Source organism: Taudactylus pleione, unplaced genomic scaffold (genome assembly GCF_031769625.1).
Source record: "Taudactylus pleione unplaced genomic scaffold, aTauple2 ptg000069l, whole genome shotgun sequence".
Classification (NCBI taxonomy): domain Eukaryota; kingdom Metazoa; phylum Chordata; class Amphibia; order Anura; family Myobatrachidae; genus Taudactylus; species Taudactylus pleione.
In genome coordinates, this window is record NW_028284471.1 from 3982785 (window position 1) to 4006503 (window position 23719).

Sequence of the window (23719 nt, forward strand, 5' to 3'; positions counted from 1 at the left end):
GCCGCGTCTATTTTCCAGACGGTTTTACAGCGCCGGACCCCGCGCAGACGTGGGACTCCGGAGAGGTAAGTATATTACAGGGTGTGCGGTGTGGGGCCCCCCTGGACCCAGGGGTCCATGTGCCCCGCACACCCTGCATCCATTATAGATACGCCCTGCCTGTAGTCATGGCAGGCCATGTCACAGATAGAGAAGGGGGAGACACCCCTGTTCAGATTGTCTGAAGTGACATCCAGATTAACTAGAAGGCTAGTTGAAGGTTGGATCTGAAACATTGACAAAATATTTTCAAACACCTAGGACTGCAAGAGCGCATCATTTTCAATAATTTAAGCAGTTATTCTTTTGTGAGTCAAGACCGCTTTCCCCAATTTTTGGATCTCTATGATCATTTTCCTTGCAAGAAAACGGTTTGCAGTTTTGTTATCGAACAGAAGCCCCAATAAGCTCATTTGCTGAGTCAAAATCAGACTTGATGTTTGCAAAGTTAAGATCCATTCACCAGTCTCCAACAACTAAGTGGTTATCTGGAGATGGTTTTTAAGTAGAGAGGTAGAACTCACCATAAGTAGTAAATTGTCTGGGGGGCATGGCCTGACTGTCTTCCAGCACGGACGTGCTTTGCTGGAGCTCCTGTTGATTTACCTATAAAGGAGCCCTTTACACTCCCTATTGGCTGCTGTCCCCCTGCTCAGCCATCTGTGCCAACTGAGACCCCGGTGACCTCCAGCGCTTCATGGTCTACCTGCCGCCCAGAAGCCGTGGCCTCGAGTTTGGAGCCCCGACGGAGACCCACGCGCAGTCATTGCCGCGGACGCCGCTTCGCTCCCTGCCTGCCGTCCCCTTGCTCAGACCTCTGTGCCCCCTAAGATTCCATTGACTTCCGGCGCTCTACGGCCTACCTGCCGCCCAGAAGCCACGGCCTTGAGTTTAGAGCTCCGGCGGGGACCCGTGTGACGTCACTGCTGCGGACGCCGCTTTGTTCCCCCGGCCAGAGGGCATACCATAATTTCTCTCCACTGTTACCTATCGATCTGCTGAACCGGATCCCTCCCTCTCTAGGACTGCTAACCATCAGGTTTGTGGATGTTTCTCCCTGGGAGGTTACGGGTGCCATCTTGGGTTTGGGCCCTGCATTCACAGCAGCCCTGCATGTAGTCTGCTCTGCCTCCACCACCCTGCCACACAATCTACATGGCTTATCTACCTCACTGCTATACCCCTACTAGTGGCTGAATAGTTAGCCCCTCAACATCTCCCTACCAGCAAGGCAATAACACCCTACGCTGCCATGTTTTTTCAGTGATATCCGTCACTCATCCCTAGGAGACCTCCACAGTTCATGTTTACCTAATATTGCATTGACCGCAACAGAAACCATTTGCCTTTTCACAACTGTTTATAATCACTATCCGAAGAAGCCATTATGCACAATAAACGGAGTGAGCTCTCCACTGTTGCACCTGCAATCAAATTTGTATCGCAGAAAACCTCCGATTCAATGTCTACTGGGAAATCTCCGCTGGCAACCAAGATTGCCCCCTCTCCTAGCTCTGACGTCAACCTTGCTCTCTCTACTGATGCTTCGCTTACAGTCCGTACACTCCATGAAATGCTTCAGGCATTCCGCACGGACCTTACCTCCGACTTTCAAGTCTCTATTAAACAACTCACCAGTGAAGTGACTGGTATTGGAGACCGTACGAACAACTTGGAGACTAAGATGCAAGAACTAGTTTCCTCTCATAATGACCTGCTAACATCTCATAATTCGGTACTAACGGAGTTGGTTGCTGTTAAATTGGCGGATTTGGAGTATAGATTCAGGAGAAACAATGTTAAAATCAGGGGCGTCCCGGGATCGGTGACTAACGCCAACCTCCAGAACTTTGTTTTGAACATCTTTCAGAAATTATTGCCCTCTGTGGAGGTTCGTGATTTGCTGATCGATCGTATCCACAGTCTACCGGAGCCCCGCTCAGCTCCGGCAGGTTCTCCCAGAGATGTCCTCCTGCGGCTTCACTTCTTTCATATCAAAGAAGATATACTGAGGGCTGCAAGTGAGACGGAGGATGCAGAAGTTCTTAATAATCTTCAATTATTTCCTGACTTTTCGGTCCACACCATTAATAAACAAAGAACATTCCAACCTCTCAGGAAAGCACTTCGGGATAACGATATTCAATACAGATGGGGTTTCCCAGTAAAGCTTTTGGTGCGGAAGGACGGCTCCACGTTTATTATCTCCTTGGAAGCTGGTGCTAAATTGCTGGCAGAATGGGAAATTTCTGTCTCGATTCCCTCTTCCTCCATAGGCCCTTTTCTCCAATCGGAATGGTCTCGAGTGGGATGAAGCCGTATTGTCTCGTCTCTTTGGACTTCTCCGGAATCTGGATTTGGTTGAATCTGGATCTGTTCTGCATTGGACCGTTGCGGACTATTTCAGCAACCCCCAGCTATTTGCTACAATCAAGGTCCTCCCTCAAGTACATTGTTTTTTTCATATTTCTAGATCTGGATTTTTATAGTGGATGTTCCCTGCTGCACTTTTTAGTTACAAGTGCTCCCAATGTAAGGTTTGTTGCATCCTTGCAATTTATGTTTAATGTTTCGCTTAAAGTAAGGGGTTTACTGTTTTATTACCATAGCCTTTTTCCCTTCTCCTACCTTTTTCCTGGCTACAGTATGCATTGAGATTATTTCTCTGTATCTAGGTTAGAGAGGGGATGGTAAATGTGATTTATTGTTCTGTGTTTATAATATGTTCTATAATAGGTCTCAGGGATGGGGAACGACACAGTCTTCCCCCATGTTAACCATTTTGCCATATTGTTTCTTCACGGCAACTACTATGACCCGATGTACTGGGCCTTTTGGGTTCTCTATTTTTCCCTGTGTTTTTGTTTTTTATTTCTCTTTTTTCTTTATTTCTATGTGTTATTTTTTTTTCTTTTATTGTTGTGAGACATGTACATTTAGGACATTCTAAGTTTTCCATTGTCTTAATATGCCCAATGGTTAAAGTCCTCTCGATAAATGTCAAAGGACTTATGCCCTCATTCAGAGGCGGTCGCAAGAAGTGATCTCTCTCTCTGAATGAGGGTGGGTGCCTTTTTTTTGTGCGGCCTCCTGGTCGCTAGCCAAGCTGTGGGTTACCACCCACAGCTTAGCGACCGACCAGGGTGATGGTCGCGACGAGACCCTAAGGTTGGGTCTCGGCCACCGCAAGCCCCAGGGAGCTTCCTGCTCTGATTGAGCAGGAAACTCCCCACTGACATCACTGCTGTCAGTGCGGCCGCCCACAAAACGGCAAGCGTTCCGTCAAGAACGCCTCCGTTTGTGTAACCACCCCCCCGCCTACAAAATGGGGCGAGCTGTCGATCAACATCGACAGCCGCCCCTTTTGTGGTGAGCTCCGGAGCGAGAGTTTCTCTCTCGCTCCGGGGCTTGCGCACACGCAGTGTGGCCGCTGCGCGTGCACAGGACTGAAACATTGAGTTGGTTGCTAGCGCTCAGCGCTTGCGACCAACTCTGAGTGAGGTCCTTAATTCTCCACATAAGAGATGCTTGGCCCATTCCACTATCCATCACCATAAGGCTAATATTGTGGCTCTCCAGGAGACACATTTCTCATCCTCAGCTCCCCCCATATTTAAGGATCATAGATATCCAGTATGCTACACTGCTAATAGTCCACTCAAATGTAATGGTGTTGCTATATTGTATTACATAGGAAGATAGAAGATGGGAACGGTAGGTTCCTCATTCTTATCGGAAAAATTGAGGAGACTCTTGTCACCTTGGTTTCTCTCTATGCCCCTAATTCACGTCAGGTCTCCTTTTTACGAGAAACTTTTGAGGAAATATCTAAGGTCCGGCAAGGAGCACTTATTTTGCTGGGCGACTTTAATTTAGTTCTTGACCCCAAAATAGACAGATCCTCTTCTCAGGGCCTTCACTCCTCCCCTCGTGACATAGGCCCCTCATTGGCCTTTAAGAAATTACTAGCGGAGTACGATTTGTATGATGCCTGGCGCACCCACCTACCAGACGAGAGAGACTATACTTTTTTTTTCTTCAGTCCATAATAACTATTCTAGAAAAGATCTTGTTCTTTTAGATAAAAGAATCCTCCAATCCACTAAAAAGGTTAAAATGCTCCTGATCACTTGGTCTGACCATGTGCCTATTTTATGGATTTGGGATATAGGCCATAATTTTTCTCCCACTCGTCCCTGGCATCTTCCTGAGTACCAATTAAAAGATCCGGAGACTCTGAAGGCTCTTACAGATTCTCTTATGTTATATATACAGACAAATTCTCCTACTGATACCTATGTTTTCACACACTGGTGTGACTTAAAAGTGGTCCTTCGTGGTACCTCCATTCAAAAGGGAGCTCAACTTAAGGCTCGCTCTCGTGAATTACAGAAGCTCGCAATAGAATTAAATGTCTCCTAACTCCCTATGGTTTGAAATGCCTTAATCCCCTTGATATTGCTAATCTATTTTTGGACTATTATGCTAAATTATATAATTTATGTGATGATCCCTCAACTCCCCAACCCTCGGCTAATTTTATCTCCTCCTTTTTAGATGATTTATCTTTTCCCTCTCAAGATGCGGATGGCCTGGCATCCCTGAATGCCCCCTGGTCTTTGGAGGAAATTCAGGAAGTAATTCAGAAATTTCCCAAGGGCAAGGCCCCCGGTCCTGAAGGTATTTCAAATTCTTTTTATTCTGTATTTACTGAGGCCCTTGCTCTGATTCTTCTAAATTTGTTTACAGAAGCTTCTGATATTAGTTCCTTTCCACCCGAAATGGTAGAAGCACAAATTGTCACCATTCCGAAACCTGGTAAAGACCTCTCCAAGTGTAAAAACTATAGACCTATTGCGCTTCTTACCACAGACGTAAAAATTTTTGCTAAGTTGATAGCTAACAGATTGAACTCATTACTCCCACAACTGATACACCCTGACCAGGTGGGTTTTGTTCATGGATGTCAGGCTCCCGATAATACCCGTAGGGTTTTAGATATGGTTGAATGGGTGTCGTACAATAAATTACCATTCCTCCTCCTCTCTCTTGACGCTGAAAAGGCATTCGATCGGCTCCACTGGGACTACATGCGCCAGGTATTGTACAAATATGGATTCCAAGGTGACATTCTCCGGTCCATTAATGCCCTTTATTCCGGCCCTTCTGCTCGCGTTTTTAGTAACAGGTTTCTTTCCTTACCTTTCTCAATCTTCAACGGCACCAGATAGGGGTGTCCCCTTTCCCCATTAATATATGTGTTGGCTATAGAACCCCTTGCCCAAAAAATCTGTCAATCATCTGAGTTTCCAGGGCTCTCCATTTATGACACCTCTCACAAATTATATCTGTTCGCAGATGATGTTTTGTTGTTTGTAACTGATCCGGAGATCTCGTTGTTACCTCTCCATATTATTTTAGACAGCTATATTTTAGACAGCTATATTTTGGACAGCTAATTTATAATAAGAAGCGCAGCTTCAGGCAGCCCTCCTCTCTCAAATATGCAATTAGTTTCTTCCCCCTTCTGTCAAACCTTGGGTAGACCTAGAACACACTCTCCAAAGGTGATCTCCCCTTCCTGACCTTCTGTGGATGCCCCAACGGCTCCGACCACGACTTCCCCTATTCTCTAAAGCAATCCTTGATACCTTAAAAGTTTGGGATCTTAACCTCCCGGCTCATTTTGATTTTACTCTGCCCACTAGAACCCTTCGGGCATTGGACAAAGTGTTATCCAGTAGGACACATTAAGGCTGGGTAAGTCTGGGTATTGAGTCCCTAGCAGACTTTTTCTCTTTGTCCTCTCTTCCTTATCATATATAGACCTCTGCGCTAAGTATCCATTAGGACCCTCAGCCTGGTTTTACTACCAACTTACACATTGGTATGCCCTGATGAATACAGGTCCCACGGTATTCCAAATCCCGCCAAACCAAATTCTGAGTAAACTCACTAAACCCTCCTCTCATGGGGCTATAGCTTACTGGTATTCCCTATTATCTCCTACAGCTCTGACAGTTAAATCTCCTGCCCGACTCCGGTGGGAAACGGATCTTCAACGTATCTTCACCTTCTCACAATAGGAGACTATTCATTTTTCTTCCTTCTCACTATCTAAATGCACTAACCATATTGAAATGTATGTAAAACTTCTAAATAGATTATATTTGACCCCCTCTAGGTTGAATAAAATTTGGCCCACAGTCTCAAAGTTCTGTTGGCATCTCTGCCACTCTGAAGATTCTATCTTTCATGTCTTCTGGGATTGCCCTTTATTACGCCCCTTCTGGGAAGACGTATTTACTCTCATCAACGATGTTCTAGGTCTCACTCTAACTTTAGACCCCTCCCTCGCTCCTCTCCATTGGTATCCAGCCTCCGTCTCTAAATCTGACCGCTATGTTCTCTGTCATATTCTGATATCTGCTAAAGCCACTATAGCTCAGCACTGGAAATCCCCTTCCCCTCCCCCATTTATAACGAAAACACAATTCCATTTTGAAATGGAGATGAGAGGGGTCGATTATTCTATGGTCACTTCATCCCCCACAGTGAAATGGCACCCCTGGCACTTATATGTTACAGATGGAAGGAGTGCACACCTATCCCTGCCTTCTCCAAACCCTCGGAGTCCTTCTCCTTTCGGTTTGAACGAGCTTCCACAGGCAGACCAAAATACTTAGCTTATTATCTATCTCTGTATTTACGGTTTTAATTCTTGGTTTAATGTCTATGAATGCACTGTCACCCCCCTCCCCCTTAGAATTTATTTTATGTATGTTTTTCCTTTCTTTTTTTCTGTACCCCCATAAATATTTTGCAATATATTCAATAAAAATGTATTGATGAAAATAAAAAAGTAAATTGTCTACATAGGGAATGACAGGTAGTCCCCTTGCTCTCAACACCCCAGCTATCACCGCCATGATTTGGTAATAACTCAGGGTACCATGACAAGGCCAAAAAGTTGAACAGTGAACTGAAAATTTAAGTTCTGAACAACGAATCTGAGGAGGCACTGAAGGTTTTCCCAGATAGGGTTGTGAAAATAGTCAACTTTTATATCCATACTGTTAGGATCTGAGTTTGTTGTGGACCCGGGGTAGTAACAGGAGCAGACACCTGAACAGACAAACTGAAAAGAGGGTTTTTTAATGGGTGAACTTGAAGACATGTACACTGTTAATATAAAGTGCTGAATATAGATGGGGAGGTGATGACTTGAAACTGAAGTGAAGCAAGAGTGGGTAATGTCCAGGTAGTGACAGAAATAATAAAAACTCTTTGTAATCCAAATGGCTACTGCGAGACTGCAGACAGGATATCAGGTTATAAATTGATACTGGTGAGATGAAATCTAGAGAGGTTATGGAGTAGTTGAATAATAGGAGCAGTTGGTTAACTGATGAGATGAGTAGTACTGAGATGGCTCAGTGTACAACCGGATAGCTGCAGAGAGGTAGGTAACTGGAGGCAGTGTAGGGACAGGGTTAACTTCACACTCAGGTCTTTAGGCAGGGAGACAGTTAATAGAAGGTGCAGGGTGGTTCCAGCAGGAGACTGGGAGCAGGCAGAACAATGCAGGCTACTTGGAAGCTGGGATGCAGCAAGAGCACAGGCGAGCAGGGAGCAGGCAGGTCTCAAGAGCACAGGAACTCTCACAGCATGCGCTGTGAAATACATTGCACTAGCAATTATGAAGAGCTCTGAACTCCCTTAAGTACTCAGTGCATGTTTGTGAATGGTCAGAGAGAGCATGTGACATGCCAGGATTGGAGCAACTAAGTCACATGGCCAGAAGCAAGATGGCGGTGCCCATACCAGAACGGAATGGAAACACCACCAGGCTTACCCCAGCCAGAATGCCTGCGGAACAACTCGCACAGCCAACGCCTGCCGCCAGACACCAGCCCCTCCGCCGGAAGGACCACACCACAGCGCCCTCACAGGTAATACCTGTCGCCCCCTATGCTGGAAAACACTGGTCATAACACATACACAAGAAATCAATTGTGCTCCATGCCTTTGATGGCCTATATTAAAGAACCTTTCCACTGTTTAGGCAATTTAGTTTCAAGATGGATATTGAAAATGTATAAAATATGAATATAAACCTAGTGCCCTCTACTTTTCTGGTACTGACTGCTGATAACAGCCAGGACTGAATAGCCTCTGTGAGAGACAAACTTTTGTACTTTACCTGGTAATCCTAAACCCTAGATGGCTTAACCTGGGCCACTGAAAGAGAGTCTAGTGACATCAAACAGTCTCTCTAGGGAGTTACTCACTGTCCTGACTCTCTAACTTCAGAAATAGATGAAGGATTTTCACTTGCCTCTCTATGATGTACAGCGAGCTGTGCAAGAGCAGCTATGGATTGATCCAGTGATCTCACCCATAATTGTCACAATCCTGGCTAGTTTTTACCTTTTGTGACTTACCTCTGCCAGCTGCTCCATGGATCTGTGTTTGTAATTCTCCTGGGACATCTGCTCTGGCTGAATCATGCTGGCTGTGACATCTGTGTGCAGACTGCTCTCCTTCCCACACTGATTGATTAATCACCTGGACCCTGCTCTGTCTGTGAGCATAGCTTGTCTTAATTGGAATCACAGGTGTGGTCCTGATTCTCAAGGGCGGCAGGGATGATTACTCCCTCTGCATGTTATGCCTTGCTCCACTCAGAATGCCACTGCCAGACCACCTGTCTGTATCCACCAATCGCTGCCAGACTCTAGGTATATAGATCCTCCACTAATAGCACTCAGTGCTTGAACATCTTGTTACATTCCGTGGTGTACTACTTGTGCTATAGCTGTATCTCTGTGTACCAGTATGTCCCAGACTCCTGCTGGTTCCTAGACCAGTGCTATCCGTAAGCCTGCTGCGTTCAGCTTCCACGCTACCATCTCTCACCCACGGCTCCCAGGCCGCTCCAAGTAGCTTCCACGCTACCATCTCTCACCTACGGCTCCCAGGCCGCTCCAAGTAGCTTCCACGCTACCATCTCTCACCCACGGCTCCCAGGCCGCACCAAGTAGTTTCCACGCTATCATCTCTCACCTACGGCTCCCAGGCCGCTCCAAGTAGCTTCCACGCTACCAGCTTCTCCACACGGCTCCCAGGCCGCACCAAGTAGCTTCCATGCTACCATCTCTCACCCACGGCTCCCAGGCCGCATCAAGCAGCTTCCACACTACCATCTCTCACCTATGGCTCCCAGGCCGCTCCAAGTAGCTTCCACGCTACCAGCTTCTCCACACGGCTCCCAGGCCGCACCAAGTAGCTTCCACGCTACCATCTCTCACCCATGGCTCCCAGGCTGCATCAAGCAGTTTCCATGCTACCATCTCTCACCCACGGCTCCCAGGCCGCTACAAGTAGCTTCCACGCTACCATCTCTCACCAACGGCTCCCAAGCCGCTCCACGTAGCCACCCAGCTACCAGCATCTACCCACGGCTATCCAGTTGCTCCACATAGCCACCCAGCTACCAGCATCTACCCACGGCTATCTGGCCGCCCCACGTAGCCACCCAGCTACCAGCGTCTACCCACGGCTATCCAGCCGCTCCACATAGCTTCCCAGCTACCAGCGTCTACCCACGGCTATCCAGCCGCTCCACGTAGCCACCCAGCTACCAACATCTACCCACGGCTTCCCAAGCCACAACAAGTAGCTTCCACGCTACCATCTGTCTGCAAGCTCATCTACTAGTAACCCGACCAGCTCAGTCAGCCTTCCTGCCGGTCCCAGTCCGGTCCCTCCAAGTTCCTTCTGGTCTCATTCCAACGTCTCAAGTTTCCAGTTCCAGTCACTCATCACCAAAGGCAGTTCTCACTGCTACCCACTTCTTTTATTAAAAAAGCTATTCATGTTACCCATGGTTCCAGTCCAGCCGGCCTCCAGTGATTCCAGTTCATCACCTGATACAGGTAACTCACTAACACCAACTGTGACAATAAGAAGAAGAAAGACAAAGGAGTGGATGAATGCATGAGAATCAGTAGTTACTGCACATTCATTTACAGTCAGGTGCATAAATAATGGGATATTGACAGAATTCTCATATTTTGGCCTCTATTCACCACCACAATGGCTTTGAAATATGTGCCTCCCACTTCTTAAGGGGCCAAAAGTAATGGGACAAACTAAACAATCCTAAATCTAACTTGATTTGGATGTAATTACCCTCAAATTAAATCTGAAAGTCTGCAGTTAAAGCACATCTTGTTTGTTTCATTTCAAAGCCATTGTGGTGGTGAATACATGCCAAAATATGAAAATTCTGTCAATGCCTCAATATTTATGCACCTGACTGTATAGTAGTCTTAAGGCCCCCATACCCGGTGCAATTTGCATAAGATGCGATCTTGTATTACCCTTGAAAATTCTTCTCTTGAAATTCTATACGATTTGTGCCAAAAAATGGTATATGTTACCGTATTTACCTGTATATGGATGATACCACCTTCCAGGAGTTGCTGCGTCTGGTGACCCCCTATATCCATTGGCAGGACACCGGCATGAGGAGGGCCATCCCGGCTGAGGAGAGGCTCATTGCTACCCTGAGGTACCTGGCTACAAGGAGGTCCTTTGAAGACCTGAAGTTTGGGACCCTCATTTCCCCCCAGGCTTTGGGGCGCATCATACCGGACACCTGTCAAGCCATTGTGAATGTCCTGAAGTTCCACTTTTAAAGTGAGTAAAAACACTACACATTTGTTTCTAGTGAAAGAAAATGTTTATATTTTTCACACTGGATAAAACTCAGCCAACATGGCAGTAAATATCAGTAAACTTCATTTTACTCAAAAACAAAACCAACATGGCTGCTTTTTAATGGTTACCAAAGCCAACATGGGCCCGTATTCAATTTGAGGCAAAAAGTCCCGACTTTTCGCCTCCTTCACCTGTTTTCCAGGAGGAAAAGTATCGCACGCGTGCCCGCTATTTCCCGTATTCAATTTCAAAGTAGACGAAATCGGGAACTGGCAAAACTTGGATCCGCAAAAAAAACGTGAATTTTCGGGACATAATCCTAGGACCCCACTAAAGATGTCCAGACATGGGGGATCACTATGGGTACCCCTCGTTTTTGCCTTCAGAAGAAAGTTGGGTTTTTAAATAGCCGCGGCAGGTGCATAAATGCGGCTTGGAAGAAGGTGATGCAGAAGAGCATTTAGAAGTTTTTTTGGGGAAAAATAACTATGCCCATCAAATTTGGGGTACTTGAAAATGGGTGCAAGCATATTTTTAAGTCCCCTAAATGATTTTAAAAAATTCTGCAAAAATGCACCTGCCGCTACTGAATGCAATGAAGAAAACAGCTGCCGCATATAAGGGAAGCCCTCTGGATTCCATTCCGCTAATTTAGAAGTGTGATCCCTATTTTTTTTTTATATAAACCTCAAAATTTAAATTAATTTTTTGGGGTGTCCCTATTTTTTTTTTTTTAAACTTTTTTTTAACACAGATTATTTTTAGGGACCATTCCCAGGGGTGCAGGTTTTTTTTTTTAAAGCCTGCACACCTAAACCCCAATTCTGCACTTTTTTTCGACTGCTAAAGGCAAGCGAAGAATTATCCCCGTTTTTTTACATTGACTTTTCGCACCGGCGAAAAGTAAATGAAATGGAATACGGGGATATTGGAAATAGGACAAAATTACGTAATCGGCGGTAAATTATCGCATATAACTGACTTTTCGCCCCATATTGAATACGGCCCATGGTTTTAAATGTATAAAAACTTTCCTCTCTTCCAATGGCTAGGCAGCTCCATGGTAGTCAGATGACGGATTGAATAGTTAAAGAAGCACATGGCGCAAGTCCAGATTGAGGCCCCAGCATTCCACAATCTGTCCTTGCGCCATGCGTTTAGTGACCCTGTAAAATACGCATCATCCACACCGTGTACCATGCAGTAGCTATTGGGAGAGTTAAAACTTGTTGATATTTTAAATTTACTATAATTTAAAAAATTTGGAAAATGGGGTGGCTCCTCTTCCTCCACCAACATGGCTCTGTATAGAACCTCAGAGGAGGATGTGGAGGGGTTGGTGGGTTTGGGAGTAACTTAAGTGAGATGGGGTGTATGGTGGGATGTGGTTGGTCTCAGATATGTGGCATGGTAGCTTGGTGGCAGGTATGACTGTGATGATGACCCATTGCGGGGCTGCACCATTGTCAAGGGCAGAGGTCAGTACCATTGTCAGGCTTAAGAGGTCAGGGAGCAATACCTGGCCTACTTTCCTGGAGTGGGGGCAGTACCATGGCAGGAGGACAGTATCCACTAATGTGATATGGACAATTGTGGACTAGTGAACTTTTCAAAAACATTTGGCATGTTGTGTGCGCACTATGGCCCTGATTCTCGCTCTGAATCAAGGCTGGCCGTTTTGTTTTTTTCTCTCGGCCTCCAGGCCACTCGCTAAGCTGTGGGAGACCACCCACAGCTATAGCGGGCGGCCTGGCGGTAGTCGCGATTATCGGGCTTGCGACGAGACCCTTGTGGTAGGGTCTCGTCCACCGCAAGCCCCAGTGAACTTCCTGCTCTAATAGAGCAGGAAGTTCACTACTGACATCACGTGTGATGTCAGTAAGGCCGCCCACAAACGGCAGGCGTTCCTTCGGGAACGCCTCAATTTGTGCAGCCACCTCCCCCGACCCGCCTACAAAATGGGCCGAGCTGTCGTTTTGCTGCAAGCCCCAAGCGAGTGAAGTTCTCACTCGCCCCGGGGCTCGTGTGTGCGCACTGCCCATCGACACGCTTGCGAGCGCTATTCGCTCGCGAGCGGGTCTGAATCAGGCCCTGTGTCTGTACTTACCACATCCAAAGAGGACTGAAGTTCTGTTTCCACGGAGTTCTCTTGCTGCTCCACAGGGACATTCTCAACCATAAGTGCTTGAGATGGGGCCTGTTCGTGCAAGAACTTTAGGAGATCGAAGTACCAGAGGGCCTGTTTGTGCAAGAACTTTAGGAGGTCGAAGTACCAGAGGTTACTGGTGTAGACCTCATCGGTCCCTGCTCCAGATGCACGTGAATCTTTCTGTTTTTTATTTTTTTTAACGTACACGGGGCCTGATTCAGAGCCGGACGCTCTTTAAGAGCGCACGCTCTGAATCATGGCGGAATTTTTTTTTTTTTTGAGCCGGCCTCCTGGCCACTCGCTAAGCTGTGGGTGACCACCCACAGCTTTTGCAAGCGGCCAGGTGATGGTCTCAGCCTTCGCGCTTGCGACAAGACCCTTTTGGTAGGGTCTCGTCCATCGCAAGCCCCAGTGAGCCGGAAGCTCACTACTGAGGCCGCCCCCAAACAGCAGGCGTTCCGTTTGGCCAGCTACCCCCCCCCTGCCCACCTCCAAAACGGGGCGAGCTGTCAATCAAAATCGACAGCCGCCCCGCTTTGTTGCGAGACCCGTCGCTGCCCGGGTCTCGCGCATGCGCACGCTGCTGCCGGCCCACGCAGTGGGGGACCATCGACCCACTTGCGAGAGGGTCTGAATCATGTCCACTGTATGCAAATTTTGAATTTCACCCACTTTGGTGAAGCCTCTTCATGGAAGGTCTTGCTAAAAATGACCAGTTCTTTGATTGCAGCAGCTCTCTTGTTTTTGTTGCTGTAATCGGGCCCCTTGATTCACCACAAACATTCGTGGGTGCGATATCGCTCGAGAAACCTTGTGACAAATTGGAGTTTCTGTGGAAAAATCGAAATAAACAATTTTTTTATTTTTACAGTTTTAATGTTTTAACTGTTAAATTATTTTAATTAGTTGATATGTTTTAAATGTGTTTGAAATACATTTTTAAACATGTGACAGTTTCTATTCATAGTATTTTTTTATTAAAAACAATTGGAGGACAACTGGCATTGTCCAACACTGTCATAACATTGTCTAGGGGAGTGGGTACATTGCGGGTATGGTGGATATTAACCATTGATGGGCTAGTACGTTGGTCGCATAGGGTACAATGGGGTGCAGAGGTTACTAATTAAAATACATATTGGGGGTGCAGTGGTTACTATGCATTGGTGGGGCAGGGGTTAATACGCATTGGGGGTGCAGTGGTTACTATGCATTGGTGGGGCAGGGGTTACTATGCATTAGTGGAGCAGGGCATAGGAGGTGCAGGGGTACATTGGTGGTTCAGGGTGCACATAGAATACAGATGATTACTCACTTTTTATACTGTAAACCTCCGCAAGATAGCGATGCTGCTGCTTCTCTTCACTTCTCCCGTCGTCTGTCAGAAAATGGAGGAGGGGAGTGGCCAGGGACATCGTAACTCGTACATCAAGCAAAACATCGCACAATGTGTGTCAAATGCTCCACGATAGGCCGAAATCTTACTGCAGGTTCAGTTGATCTGTGATGCCGATACACGACGCCGGGTATGTGCATCGCCATCGTAATCGTACTGGAATACGCCACTTTTTACACAATTGGTCATTACGATTGATCAAAAACGGCCGAATTGTTTAAAAAATTGCCCCGTGTAAGGCCTGCTTTACTTCAATAAGCCAAATAAAACTTGACAACGAAGGGCTAAAGAAGAGATAGATAGTATACCTGTAAGCAGAACACTTACCCTCTAAATGTTGCTCATCTTCAGTTGGGCTGGCTGGAAAAAGCACCTCTTTGCTCACATTCTTATCAGCGCATGGGTTAGTTGATTCAATAAAAATTTGACTGTTATCTAAATATAAATAGTAGTGTTTTATTTCATTTGAGAACTCACTAACTATGCACACACATCCCACCAGTTGCCAAATGGTTTTTATGGGAGAACGAATCACAATATATTATCTTCATGGCTAACTGCCAGGAACATATATATATTGGAAGAAAAATCATTTGAGCACATGGTCATTGTCACAATCCCAAACTAGAGTTATTCATAGGGGATTCACAATTTGACAATTATGATTAAAAAACTCAATTCATATAACTTTAACAGTCAATACTTGAAAACAGGTAGAAAGCCAAAGTTATAAACAGTATGAACAAGATTTCAGGGAAACAATACAAGCATGTACAGAGTTGTTGTCTCTTTTAGTTGTATTTTGTAGTTGGCTCAGAATGCTATGCTGTTCATCTCTACGATCTATGATAATGTCACCCCGGTTCTGGCAGACACTTACCAGTGCTCAGGTCTGTTCATTGTAGAATGCAACAAAATGTGTCCCCCCTTCCCCATACACAATCAGCTAATACTCCAAACTCTGATTCCAACAATGCAACAACAACCATAGCATCTAATCAGTAATGTCATACCAGCCCAACTAGCCAGTCCCAAGATATCTCTTATCCACCCCACAAGTGAAATATCATCCCTCAAAGATCCTGATTGGAAGTCTATGATGAGCTGTCTAACAATGGGCAGCCACATGATAGCACATAAACATCAAAGTCTTGGGCTGATGTGTACTAGAAAATAGCCAAATTAATGCTTCATTGTTACCAATTAAGTAATTTGGATGATGATCTCCTTCCTAGTCTGGTGAGAGTTGATTTCAGATTATAGTAATAGTAAAAAAAATAGAGCTAATGTTTGATTGTTGTGGCCAAACCTAATTAAAGTGATGTACTAAACAACCATTGTCTATGGGTCAAAAGAAACACAGACATTTAATTACCATAACCTAAACACTATGAAAGCATGAATACAATGATACATATCAATAATCAATTACAAGCTATATGTTACATGCTTGAAATAAAGTAGAATCACCTACATTAATATACAAAAGTAGACATGAAAGAACCAAAGTTGAACAATGGCAGTCATCTAGGAAAGTATTAATTGCGCTGGTGCATATTTGTATATTTTATGAACAATTATCAGACACTTTGATATTAAAAACCATACACAGATATATATATATATATAAACATTTAAAAATGTATGAAAAATAATTAAATAATAAAAATTGACATAAAACCTGTGGAATTAAAATAATATATAACTACCCATGTGCTAGATACCTAGACAAAAAATTCCATATTGTTGCAACAATGAAAAAATAATAAAAAATCAAAATGAAAAATAGGAGAACAGTTGTCTGACTCAGCATGAATCGCAATTGCAACAGTGTACCCAGATCTGCCGATGGTGTGTACTGTGCGTACACAACAGTGCGCGTGTGCAGGACAACATTGCGATGGAACTGTAATCATGCACACAGAAAGAAAGCCATTGCAGAGTAAGTGACGGGACTTCAGCGTTTAGGGGTGGTGACGCGGGAGTTGTCAGAGAAACGCAGACGTGTCTCTGTCCTTTTGAACGCCGCTGCATGTACGTGCATAAACTAGCCACTACAACGGCATACGCTGCATGAGTACTCACTTAGTGTGACGAGACTTGCAATTTCTGAGACAGGTCAGACATGCTGTAATTCTGCATGAGGGGCCGATGTTACCGATGTATATGCAGGACTGCAAGGTCTTAAGGATGTGAGAACGCAGTAGTGGGCGTCTCTATGCTTGCTGAGCAGTTGCAAACATTAGCATATTTTTGCCGCAGAACTGCTTGGTAATCGCAGCTGCAATTGCAATAGCGATCCGTAATAAATCAGCCCCGTAATAAATCAGTCACCAAATTCTTCATTAAAGCACTGTATTAATGCAGAAATGAGACTAGAGGGTATATTAACTGAAGTGAGAGTTTTTAGAAGTGGAGATGTTGCTGATAGCAACCATAGGATTTTTGAAACAATGTGATCTCCTATTTTGCAACAGTATCTCAACAGTAGCTCTCCCTCTAATAATCAGTTTATAACTGCACTGCCAACATAGTATTTGTAATTATGGCCCGGACCCAACAAGTCTCTTGTAATTAGTGATGCAGGCCAGAGCCGTAGATAGACTTTTTCCAGCCCTATGCCAGAGAGAGCATTGCCCCCCCATTTTTTAAAATAGGGACATAAGATAGTGCACCTGAAAAAGGGCCATGGCCTCATGGGGAAGGGCCAGGGAAGAGATAGGGGAGACCACTAGATGCTGGGGATAAAAGAAGAGGAAGCTAAACGTGAGAATGATAATAAACCGAAAAATTGACAGGCCCAAACAGCGCCCCCTGCCCTGCGGCATGGAACTGGTCACACCACCCTAGTTACGGTCCTGATGCAGGCTATAGTGTGGTGACTTTCAGATTTCAAGTAGATTACTGACCTATACACCGATATAGAATGCAAATTACCACGCACTTGGCCAGAGTGCTGAAACAATTGTCAGTGTAATCTTCTATTACTGTGATTCTCTGACTGGCTCAGATGGCTTCTGGCACTGGTTGGTATAGTCCAGGGCAGAGGGTGAAGACTGGTGTGCCGGGATTTGTCCAATTGCCGCTGTAGATGGTAAGAAGCGTGCAGCCGTAGGTCATCAAGTGTCTGATCGGAGTGTGTGACAGGTGCCAGTCAGGTCCTCCGCTGACAGGCTTCACACACAGGCTGAGATATACGGTATCTCGGCATATAATCAGTCTTTCCCTGGAAAGCTGTAAATGTTAGTGTGCCGGGCCTCTCTTTAATAACAGGAGCGGTATGATAGAATGAGGCACGCTCCTCTAATTCCACTGATGAGTCCAAAAAAAGTGAGGGACGGGAGGTACAATCACAATGGGGGACTATGGAAATAAGGGGTGCGAGCCAGCCCTGGGAATATTGTTTTTTTTCAATAAAATCTTTAAATACATTTTAAAACTACATTCCAAATATAATTGAAAAAAAAAAAAGACAATTTCCGAGCGCTCTTGTGGGAAAAAATTAGCTAGTTGATTAAATAAGAATCTTTTGAACTCGGTTAACTCTGACATTTTTACAGAATTATATATTTGAAATATTTGCTATTTTTTATTCATCTGTCTTTTATTATTGTTGGTTTATAAGTATTGACTACTTTTATTTCCTTTATATTTCTATAAAAGAAAGATTGCTTTGGTCTCTTAGGGGTATATTTACTAAAGTGCAGGTTTTTAGAAGTGAAGATGTTGCCCATAGCAGATTCTAGATATTATATTCTCTAAAGTGCTAAATAAATGTTAAGTAGAATCTGAATGGTTGCTATGGGCAACAGCCTTACTTCTAAAAACCCACACTTTAGTAAATATACCCCTAATAGCACGCTGCTATATCCCATTAATCAAATAGGATTTAGTACTGACAATTATCATTTTAAAATGTTTGTGATTGTGAAGGAGGGCATACTGAGCCATGGCCAGTTTTTATTATCTTTTAACAATTTATTATGGTCCACAAAATTATTAGAATGGTATTTTTGTAATCATGATGCTGTAAATCCTTTTCTCTGAATCTGTTAGAGAATGTTGACACTGGTTTACAGAGCATCCATCCAGGCATTTGGCACATTAAGCAATATGCTTTAAGCCTGAAAATGTTCCCTATTCTATTGACCCATCTTGTAGGGAGCTAATATCTTTTTAAATCTTAGAACAGGAGAATTGAGAGAAAAAAAATAAAGAGCGACAGAACAACAACATTTCCCAAAACATTTAACCAAGTAAATGTTTTACAGGGTGACCAGAACATAAAAGGTTAGGATGAAGTGCCCTCAAACAGATTTATAGAATAGATTTTATTGAAAGATTATTTTTTATAACTATGTTTAATCCGGTTTCCTGAAATACATCATGCAGTTACTGTAAATCTCCAGTGACACCACATCCCAAAGGTGCTCTGTTAGATTGAGATCTGAAGACTCTGGGAGCCACTGGACTACACTGATCTCATTATAATATTTGTAGAATCAACTTCAGATTAGTTTTGTTTTGGAACATGGTGTGTGATTATAAGGAAGTAACCATTAAAAGATGGGTAGACTGTGATCATAAAGGTATGCACATAGTCAGCTACGAAGGTATGCATATGCACAGGTAGGCTATTGCACTTAAGCAATGCTCAACTGGTATTAAGGGAACTAATGTGTGACAAAATATCATTCCCCACGCTACTATATCACCACCACCAGCTTGGACAGTTTACACAAGGCAGGTCAGAACCATTGACTCTTGTTGTTTACACCAAATTCTGTCACTACCATCTGCATGTCGCTGCTTATCCAATAGTGGTGAAAGCTGGTGTGGTCAGGGCCAGAATTAAGGGTAGGCTGAATAGGCTGCAGCAGGGCCGGATTAATAATGGGGCTGATGGAGCTACAGCTCCAGGCCCACCATCTGAATAGGCCCACGGCCTTTTGATGTGTGTGCTGCTGTAGAAAGGAATTTTTATATCCTTCTACAGCAGCCTGAGGGCCGACCATGCCCTCCCCCCAGCCGCACATAACACCCCCCCCCCCCCCCGTCGCCGCCGAGGCTGTGACACCGGACCGCCGGTGCATAAACATAAAGGCAGCACAATGGAGGGCTGGGCTTGTCTTGCCCTCCCAGCGCTGCTTACAGAGAAGTGGCAGCGGAGGAGCCTCCGCGTCATGTGACGTCACAGCGTGTGACGTTACATAGGTGCCGCCCGCCGCCACCACCGCACCGTGTCCTCCTCATGCAGCCTGTCCTAGGCTGTGCACCGACCACCACCTCAGTCACAGGCTCACAGCTCCTTCATGAAGGCTGGAGACTCCGTGACAGCAGCAGCAACTGTCTGTAGGATGTGATCTTTTGAGTCCCCCAAAAAGTGAGTTGCTGTTCAGTCTTTCTGGCCAGGCTGCTGCTGTGTAGTAGGATATGTATTGATATACTGTAAATGCATATCAATCATATAAATATCTATACATAATATTAAATTATGAAATATTTAAAAATTATATATAAGTTTATAAATATATATAATATGTGTATATATGGTAAATAAAAAGACCATGTATACAAACTGTGTGCATATATATATATATATATATATATACACACACACACACACTGTATATACAGTATAATATACAAACATATACACTATATATGTATATATATTATATACTGTGTGTGTATATATATATATATATATACATATATAATACAAACTGCGTGTGTGTGTGTGTGTATATATGTGTGTATATATATATATATATATATATATATAGAGGTTGGGTACATCAGTGTTTTTCACTTCTTCACACATGGCAGGTAGTTGCGGGCATCTGGGGTTGAGCCATTTGGGACAGCACACTGTTTTTCCTGTGTTTCACATGCAGTATTAGCTTTCCCGCTAGGCTGTTTTAGTGGGGCGCTGCGCCCTGCCCTATTTCTGAAGGGCAGAAAGCACCCTGCCCCCCAGCGCAGTGCCCCGCTGAGACAGCCTGCGGGTTCTGTCTCCACCCACAGGTCACAGTGTCCCACGGGTGGTCAATACGGCGGCGAAGCGGTCACCACCGGTGAATGGATGCCGGGAGCATGCGCTTGGGGGCTGCCCGGCATGTCTGTAAGTGCCTGGCATGCCCCCAGAAGTCACGAAAAGGGGACGCGTCATAAAGACACGCCCCCTTTTCTTTGGAGACGCCGCCTATTCTGTTGCGCGCGCGCCGAAGGCCTAGCTCTAGGTTCGGTGCCCTGCCTGCTGCCGGACCTAGAGTGAACACGAAGTATTTAATTTATATATACATACATACATACATGTGGATATAATGCATTGGGTTTTAGAACCAATAATTATAATTTCTTATCGCCGCTTACCACGGCAATGAGAAATTATGTACAGCCAGTATGAGTCATATGTAGGGACAGGGGTTCTAAGAGGAGCCATCCCTGAAATGTGTAAAAGTAAAGTGGTTGCTTAAGCGATCTCTTTACTTTCAATTTCTGGAGGTGGACTCGCTACTCCACATGTGTGTTCTGTTGACCGCGCATGCATGAGTGGAGAATGCTTGAGAGGGATCCTAGAGGTCTCTCTCTCTGTATTTTTTGTGGACTGTAGCATATAGGGCGGAATTCAATTGATTCCAGCCCCCAATGCGCCCGACGGAGCTATTCAATTCTTGCTCCTGTCGGGCGCGATCAGTTGCCAGCGCTACATTTCAGCTCGCAGCCCCAGGGGGGTGAGAGCTGAAATGTGCGAAAAGTAACGTGTTTGGGTGCCCAAACATCACTTTTCGCGAACGGCAACAATTGAATGGCGGCCCGCAATCTCCTGTCACTTTAGACGGGAGATCCGGACCGCGTAATCAATTGAATTCCGCCCATAGGCTGCATTAGCTAACTCCATCTTCAGAAGGTATTTATGTAGCTTGGTAACTTTGACAATAAAGCAGCCCCCATAGTATCTTATCAAGGCTTTTGTGATCTTAAATGGGAGACTGTAACAGATATCTCTTATACCTGCTCTAGATCCCTGTAGATACAATTGAGAGATATTTAATATTTGCGGGTACCCTCTTCTGCTCTTTTTGTTTTATATAAAATAACAGATGGTGCATGCTTCATGTGAATGAAGATGGTAAGGATATTGAAGTGTTTGTAGGTAGATGGTAGATATGTCATCCATGGTGCTAGACCAGTGGTTCTCAAACTCGGTCCTCAGGACACCACACAGGTCACGTTTTCCAGGTCACCCAGCTGGTGCACAGGTGTAGTCATTACTCACTGACACATTTTAAAAGATCCACAGATGGAGCTAATTATTTCACTTTTGATTCTGTGAGGAGACATGGAAAACATGCACTGTTTAGGGTCCTGAGGACTGAGTTTGAGAACCTGTGCGCTAGACGAACGCTATGGCACAAGTCAAACACCCTCACTACTAGTCACAACTCCGCAGTAATGAACACACCCCCTGCGGTGACACACAACAGGCCCTTCATAAATTTCAGCTCCAGGCCCACGTGGACCTTAATCTGGCACTGGGCTGCAGCCAAGGAGCCTCCACCCCCAGGAAGTAGGGACATATGCTATTGCATCAGAGATGCTTTAAGAAAGGAGGGGGCCCATGTGCAGGCTCCAATCGGGCCCCCTTCTCTCCAGCGGTGCAGCAGACTCCGGCATTGTGCCAGAGGCTACTGCATATGCCTGCAGGAACATGATGCCCACGCCTCATTCACAAGACATCTCTACTGCGCATGCGCGAATCACAGAGAAAATGGCTGCGGGCCAACAGAGAGGTAAGTATATTTAATTGGGTGTAGAGTGTGCGGTGTGTGGTCTCCCCTGGACCCATGGGCACCTATTATAGATTTGCCTCTGTATTGCATGCTAATATTTAAATTAGGGTCCTAGAAACCCCCATAAGATATCTCTTTGCCTGCATCTCCTTGCAACATCCAGTGGTAGCCTAGGCCCACATCATTCTGGAGCCACTACCTCACAGTGATGCATTGCTCTCTGTTTTTCTACCTGACGTGATGTCACAACGTAGCTGTGCTGTCAGTGGGAGAGAAGAGCCAAGTAAAAGAGCACTGTATATTATATATACAATATATAGCTATCTCTTATATATAAAATTCATTGGTCTGTTTGTTTATTTGTTTGTCTGTCTGGTTATGCATTCGGACACCCCTGCACTGATTGGAATGAAATCAATGCATGGTGGTCCAGTTGGATCCTGGCCATGTTTTAGGTGGTTAGGGTCACGGTCGGACCTCCAGTTGGTGTACGCTGGGCACAACTTTGACCCGGGAAACCTGTTCTGAGCCTTCCACTGGATGGATTTGGACAAACAATTCCCAGAGTGGTAACATTGGATCCCAGAAGACATACAGGGGTATTCAATATGGGTGCGATAACATCGTGTTTGCGTTAATATCGGAGGTATGACGTCATTATCGCAGGTTTTAGTTTTACACCGTATTCAATTTCAAAGACTTATCGCAGTTTTGAAAAGTCTTTGATAAAAAACAGGGATAAGTTTTCACCATTGAATAGGTGTCGAAAAAAAGTGCAGAATTGGGGTTTAGGGGTGCAGGCTTAAAAAAAAATAGCCTGCACCCCTGGGACTGACATTTAAAAAAGAACTGTGTCAAAAAAAAGTTTTTAAAAAAAATAGGGACACCCCAAAAAATTAATTTAAAAATTGGGGTGAAAAAAAAAATAATGGGAAAAAATTGTTTAACAATAGGTTCAGGGCTATTCTGCAAGTATGCGGCAGATGTTTTCTAGAATAGAATTATAGCGGCAGATGCACAAATGCAGAATTTTTAAAAACTTACTTTAGGGACAAAAAAATATGCTAGTACCCATTTTCATGTACCCCAAATTTGATGGGACCACTTAAAAAAACGAAAAAAATAACCTAAGTGCTCTTCTGCATCACTTCTTCACCTGCTGCGGCTATTTAAATCCCCGACTTTCAATTAAAGGCTAAAACGGGGAGTTTCCCGTTTTCGTTAATTTTATATTGAATACAGGTATAAGCGGGAGCGTGCCCGATACTTTAACGCAGGTAAAAACTCCGATATGAAACGTTAACTTCGACAGTGAAGTTAACGTTTCATATTGAATACTCCTCATACTGGGGGGTTGAGGTCCCGGTCGATAGGCAGAACCTTGACCCGGGGATGCTGGACAGAACTATGATCTGGGGAGCCTGTTCTAGCATTTCACTGGATGGATTTGGATGAAAACTTCAAAGAGGGGTGGCAATTGGTCTTGGATGTGGTTGGGGTCCAAGTCAGACCTCACGGCGGAGTGTGCCGGGCAGAACTTTGACCCAGGGAGCCTGTTCTGGGCCTTCCACTGGATGGATATGGACGGAATCACATAATTTGGATGGAAACTTT

The 23719-nt window shown here is 44.8% G+C and overlaps 1 protein-coding gene across 3 annotated transcripts in view; it reads right to left on the reverse strand.

Moving 5' to 3' along the window:
- Positions 1-23719, reverse strand: part of RAD21L1 (RAD21 cohesin complex component like 1) — a 258401-nt gene that overhangs the window by 144645 nt on the left and 90037 nt on the right. For all 3 annotated transcript variants that reach the window (XM_088467137.1, XM_088467139.1, XM_088467138.1), the window contains exon 8: positions 14637-14744. In XM_088467137.1, coding sequence (XP_088323263.1) covers positions 14637-14744 — 108 coding nt within the window. The remainder of the gene's footprint in view (positions 1-14636; positions 14745-23719) is intronic.